A 5,678-nucleotide genomic window follows, 5' to 3' on the forward strand; every position below is an offset into this window, starting at 1 on the left:
ACGGAGGCGGCCCCGGCGCAGGCGTGCTGGGCGCCGACGCCGCGGCACGCTCGGTGCAGGGAGCGTGTTCGGGGCTGCGGTGGCGGCGGCTGGGAGGAAGAGGCTTTGCCGCATTTCGGGGCAGCCACTTGCGCAACAGATGAGGAAATTGAGTTTTGAGTCATGGCCTGTTTATTTGGGTGATCTTGGCTTTCCCCCGGTTGGGGAAACTGAGGCAGGTGCAGCCAAGTCACCGCTCGTGTAGCCCACCACCCTGAATACGGGCTTGTCACCGCCACAGGGATGGTCCCGGCGGCGCGGCAATGCCGGGGGGCTCGGACCCCGCTGAGACCTCGTCCCCCGTCTTGGCGGCTTTGTCCCTGGTCACGACGTGGATGGTGGCCACCAGCATCAGCAGCGGCACGAAGACGGCGGCCACGACATACCCCTTCACCACGCAGTAGCGGCTCCTCGCCCCACACATCACCGGCCCCCCACCGCCTGGGGGCTGCCCCCCACAATCCCCTTGTGTCGTGGTGTTTCCTGCGGGGGGCTCGGTCGCTCGCCGTGGTCCTGCGGTGCTGCCGCTGCGTCCTCCTGTGTCACCAGTCCTGGTCGCCATCTCGGGCCAGCCATCTGTGGGCATGGGGCACGGTGTGAGCCACGGGGCCAGCAGCTGTTCTGGGGACTGGCCCCCACCTTTGGGGGTCCAGGTGCCACTGGGGCTGGGTGCAACGGGTGCAGCAGCCTGGGAGGCCCAGGTGCCACCGGAGCTGGGTGCAACGGGTGCAGCGGGTGAGTGTGGGCAGTGAAAGAGGAAGAGGACACATGACCATCCTCGGCTCCTCCGCACTGTCAAGGTGGGGATGACGTGGGATGGGTGGGTTTAGGACTGGGGAGCTCACGCAATGACAGCCCACCCCCACAGGGACGTGTCCGGGCTGGATTGAACGTGACGCTGGTCCCCGTGACCCTCCTCCCTCCGTCCTTGGACTCACCATGAACCATCAAGAAGTAGGAAAAGGTCTTTGGGTTGGTGGGGTCAGAGAAGGTGTCCACGACCACCTCGTACATCCCAGTGTCCCCCAGCTCCAGGGGTCTGATCTCCAGCGAGATGTTGGTGTGGTGGAGGAACAGCCGGCCATGGAAGTCGGGTAGGTAGTCGACTGTGAACTTCTTCTCCCGGGGCTTGGCCTCGGCAATGTGGGTCCCCCGGGTCCTCCAGATGACCCGCGCGATGTCGGCGGACACGGGATGAGGCGGGGGGAAGGACAAGGACTGTCCCTTCAGCCCCTCCAGCTGTTGGATGCCACAGCAGAGCCACGGACCTGCAGGATGGTCCATGGTGGTGGCAATCGCAGGGATGGAGATTCATCCTCTCCCCCCCTCAAAAGAAAAACCCCCTAAGCATCCCAAAGGATGGATGCTGGTGCAGCCAGGATGCTCTCCCCGCCCCAGTCCTGGCATCCCACCCCTGTCTGCGGCAAACTGCCCCCCCCAGCCCCCCCAGCATCCTTACCCCCGCTTGCCGCCAGCACCATGCACCAGAGAAGCGTGGTCCCAGCTCTGACCATGGCCCCTCCAGTGTGGGGCTGTCCAGAGGGGGCTGAGCTGATGCTGCAGCGCTCGAGCTGTGGGGCTGAGCCCCCACTGCAGCCCCCCCCACTCCCAGGGGAAGGAAACCCCCTCCCTGGGGTCTCGTGGCAGCTGTGTCGGAGCGGGATTGCACAAGGTTTGCCGGGACGTGGGTGCTGGTGGGATGAGGGAAGCGGTGACTTGGCGGGTGGGACGGGCTTCGTGGAGGAAACGGTGGCAACTGGTGTTTGCCAGGGCCTGACTCTGCACTGGGATGGCCATGGGCAGCTCCGGCCTCACCAATGTCCCGTGTGGACGATGGATATCCCAGCGGAGATGATGGGATGGGGGGCAGAGGGGGTGCAGGGGTTTGAGATCCCACTCGCTGCGGTGCAACTGGCTGGTGGCCACGGGCAGAGCTGGGGCTGGGGTCCTTCCCCTGTCTCCCCAGCCCTTTTCCCATTGGAACCAGCTGGGAACGGGCACGTTGGTGCAGACGCTGCCCCCCAGCCCAGGTGAATTTTAGTGGGGGGGAGGCTCAGGCGCTGGATAAGATGCTCTCGGGGGAAATGTGCTCTCCCCCGGATGCAATCCCGGCACGACCCGTCCTCCATCCCTGGAAGCGAAGGTTTCCACCCAATTATCGCTTCCCCGAGTGATTTGGGATCGGTGCACAGAGCCGGGGCTCAGCTCCTGCGGGACGGGTGCTGGGGAAGGGGCTGGGGGGGTTCAGGGACCCCAGCCAAGGCCAGCCCTGGCCCCCCCGGGCCAAGCCCAGCCCGGCTGCCCCGAGCGCGGTCGGGTGCTGCCACCTCTCGGGCAGAGCCGCGTCCCGTTTAACATCGTCAATTAAAAAAAATAAACGCGGCTTTTCCACCCTCCGCGGTCGAGCAGCGGAACGCGGGCGGGATGCCGCGGGGATGGGCTGCAGGTCCGTGAAACCAGCGGAACATTTAAAAATCCGCCTGTCGGAGAGGGTGGGGGGGGGGGGTGCTGTGGGGGTCCCCACGGGGACCCCGACGGCAACATCGGTGTAGAAGCCTCGTGCGGGACGGCCACCCGCATCCCGCTCCCATCCCTGCCCCGCGCAGCTGCTTCGGCTGCACCGAACACCGGCGGGATGCTGGAGCCGGGAAAGCGGCCCCGAGCCATTCCGGCGGACCCCACCTGCCCAAAACCACCCCCCCAAAAAAAAAAAATCCCCCGCCACCCTCCTCGCCTGCCCATCTCATGGGCCAAATTCCGCGGGAAGGGGAAGGAGGACCGGCGGATGATGCGCTGAATAAAAACACCCTCTGCAATGCGGTGCTGCGAGCATGCGGCGTCTTCCCTTCCTCCCCAACGCGCTCCGGGAGACGTGGCAAAACGGTCCTTTTCCCCTCTTTTTCTTTCGTTCCATCCCCCCGCCTCCATCGTGCTCCACGGGCGAAGCTCTTCCAGCCCAGGGAAGGTCCCCGTGATGGAAATTACTCCCTACATGTTGAATGGAGGCGCAGACAAAAGCTCTAATTAATCGGCTCAGCCCCTTCTGCGGTAGCCGACGTTTCCAACCACGGCTTTTCCCTTTGCTGCCTTAATTAGTTTTTTTTTTTTTTTTTTTTTTACTCCTCTGCCTTCCAGGGGGGAGGAAAAGGCCAGAGGAGTCGGCGCAGCCCACGTCACCAAAGCCGCTGGAGCTCCTCCAGCTGCCTCCATCCGGGTTTGCGGGGTCAAGCTGTGCCTCAGTTTCCCCCAGTGCCGCGGTTGCATCGTGGTCGTTGTCAGTTTGTGCATCCTTGGGTGCAGGAAGCTGAGCTCATCCCATCCCTCTCCACACCCCATGCCGCCGCCTTTTTTTCCAAGACTTTTCCTGGGAATTTGCCCCTTGCCCACCCATTCGCTCCATCCCCGGCAGAGCCACCGAACGGCCCCTTCCTGGGACGCCGGGTCCCCAACTCACCCCGTGCATCGCCCCCCTCCCAGCCACGGGTTCTCCTGCCGGGATCCGACCGGGCAGCGGAGCCGGGGAGCGGCTCGGTGCTGCCGCGGAGGCAATGAGCTTACCGTAAGGCGATTAGGGGCGCGGATCGGGGGGCAGAAGCAGACGGCGGAGCGATGGGATTAGGGACCAGCCCCGGCGGCTCTTGCTCTCTTCCAGCAGCACCGCGGCTGCCTGCGACCCACCGGCCCCGGGTGATGGACGGGGGACACCTGGTCTCAGTGGGGTCGTGCTGGGCTTGGGCATCCCTGAATATCCTGATATGTCGCTGGGTCGTGATAAAGCCACTCTGGGGATAAGCTCGTTACCTGGGATTCAACGAGGTGATATCTGGGTTAGATACGGGACCGGCGAACTGCTGCTGCGCCCAGATACCGCGATGCTCCATCCGTGCTTTATCTGAACACCACAGATTTGGACTTCAGATGTTTGGGAGAGGGTGGTGGAATTAAGGTGAAAACGCCTGGAACACATTCGAGGTGTCTCCTCCAAAGAACAGCCCCGAACTTGGTCAAGAACCCAAAATACAGAAGACAGGAAAAACAAGTAGATTTTTTTTTTTTTAATCAATGCTCAGATGGGTTTTAATAGCTCTCTCCAGTTAAAAGCAGCTCGTTTGTTGGGGTGTTTTGAAGCCCAACCTGGTGCACAAAGTGGGGTGGGGCCAGTGGATGCTTTGCAGGATCCCCCCATGAGGGGTCCTACCTGGCACGTGAATCATAAAATCACAGAATGGTTTGGGTTGGAAGGGACCTTCAAGATCATCCAGTTCCAACCCCCCTGCCATGGGCAGGGACACCCTCCACTACACCAGGTTGCCCAAAGCCCCATCCAACCTGGCCTGGAACACTGCCAGGGATGGGGCAGCCACAGCTTCTCTGGGCAACCTGCTCCAGTGCCTCACCACTCTCAGAGGGAGGAATTTCTTCCTTATATCCCGTTGAAATCTCCCCTCTTTCAGTTTAAAGCCATTGCCCCGTGTCCCATCACTCCACACCCATGTCCCAAGCCCCTCTCCAGCTTTCCTGTAGCCCCTTTAGGCACTGGAAGGTGCTGGAAGGTCTCCCCGGAGCCTTCTCTTCTCCAGGCTGAACAGCCCCAACTCTCCCAGCCTGTCTCCAGAGCAGAGGTGCTCCAGCCCTTGCATCATCTTTGTGGCCTCCTCTGGACCTGCTCCAGCAGCTCCATGTCCTTCTGGTGTTGAGCTTCTTATCCACCAGCACTCCCAAGCCCTTCTCCTCAGGGCTGCTCTCCATCCATTCTCCACCCAGCCTGCGCTTGTGCTTGGGATTGCCCTGACCCACGTGCAGGACCTTGCACTTGGCCTTGTTGAACTTCATGAGGTTCTCACAGGCCCACCTCTCCAGCCTGTCCAGGTCCCTCTGGATGGTATCCCTTCCCTCCAGCGTGTACACCACACCACACAGCTTGGTGTCATCTGCAAACTTGCTGAGGGTGAAGTTCCAGGCATGCTGTGGGAAGGGGGTCTCCGCTGCCAGACGAGGACATCCACAACATCCCACAATCCTGACACCACAGTGTGGCAGGGTGCTGCCACGTCGGTGCTGGCCACGCTCTGGCTCACCAGGTTGCTCATGTTGCAGGAGCAGATGGTGGAGTTGGCATCTGCGTGGACCCGCAGGTGCAGCCGGGGCTGGTGCTCCAGGGCTCCCAGGGCATCCCCACTGCAGGACCAGCATGTTGTGGGCACCGGGCACGGTGCAGACCAGTGAGATGTCCTGGTACAGGATGTGTGTCTCGTGGATGGGCTCTGTGGGGACGGAGACGGTGAGACGGGACCGGGGAGACAATGGGGTGACGGGGTGATGGGGTCCCGGGTACGCACCCCACACCGACATGCAGAAGCACAGCACAGTGACAAAGTGTTGTGGGTTTAGGCTGATCCAGCAACTAAAACTCACACAGTTTCTCCTTCTCCAGTAAAGTAAAGAGGAGAAAAATGTAATAAAGGGACTGAGGGTTGAGACAAGAACAGAGGGAGCACCCACCAACCATGGTCCCGGGCAAAACAGACAGGGCTTTCTTAAAGCAAAACAGTTTATTGATGGTTACTTAAAAGGACAAAGGGAAACAAAACTGGTTACTTGAGAGGATAAAAAGAAACAAAGCCAGATCTTAAAACCGA

General features: G+C 61.3%; 1 protein-coding gene across 1 annotated transcript; it reads right to left on the reverse strand.

The window, feature by feature from the left end:
* Nucleotides 1-268: 268 nt before the first annotated feature.
* On the reverse strand, nt 269-1,323 carry LOC147526118 (uncharacterized). The gene is made up of 2 exons (XM_086630337.1): nt 978-1,323; nt 269-615 (listed from the first exon to the last, which is right to left on the reverse strand). Exons 1-2 carry the CDS (start codon nt 1,321-1,323, stop codon nt 269-271), a joined length of 693 nt encoding a protein of 230 aa, XP_086486463.1.
* Nucleotides 1,324-5,678: the final 4,355 nt, after the last annotated feature.

Source organism: Tauraco erythrolophus (genome assembly GCF_009769465.1).
Source record: "Tauraco erythrolophus isolate bTauEry1 chromosome 30 unlocalized genomic scaffold, bTauEry1.pri scaffold_44_arrow_ctg1, whole genome shotgun sequence".
In the NCBI taxonomy this organism is placed as follows: domain Eukaryota; kingdom Metazoa; phylum Chordata; class Aves; order Musophagiformes; family Musophagidae; genus Tauraco; species Tauraco erythrolophus.

What these genes read in the sequence shown, in the direction of transcription:
- LOC147526118 (XM_086630337.1), bottom strand. Translation starts at nt 1,323, where the DNA reads ATGGACCATCCTGCAGGTCCGTGGCTCTGCTGTGGCATCCAACAGCTG. An exon ending in CTACTTCTTGATGGTTCATG is followed by an intron (nt 616 to 977) that starts GTGAGTCCAAGG and finishes CCATGCCCACAG; the next exon opens with ATGGCTGGCCCGAGATGGCG.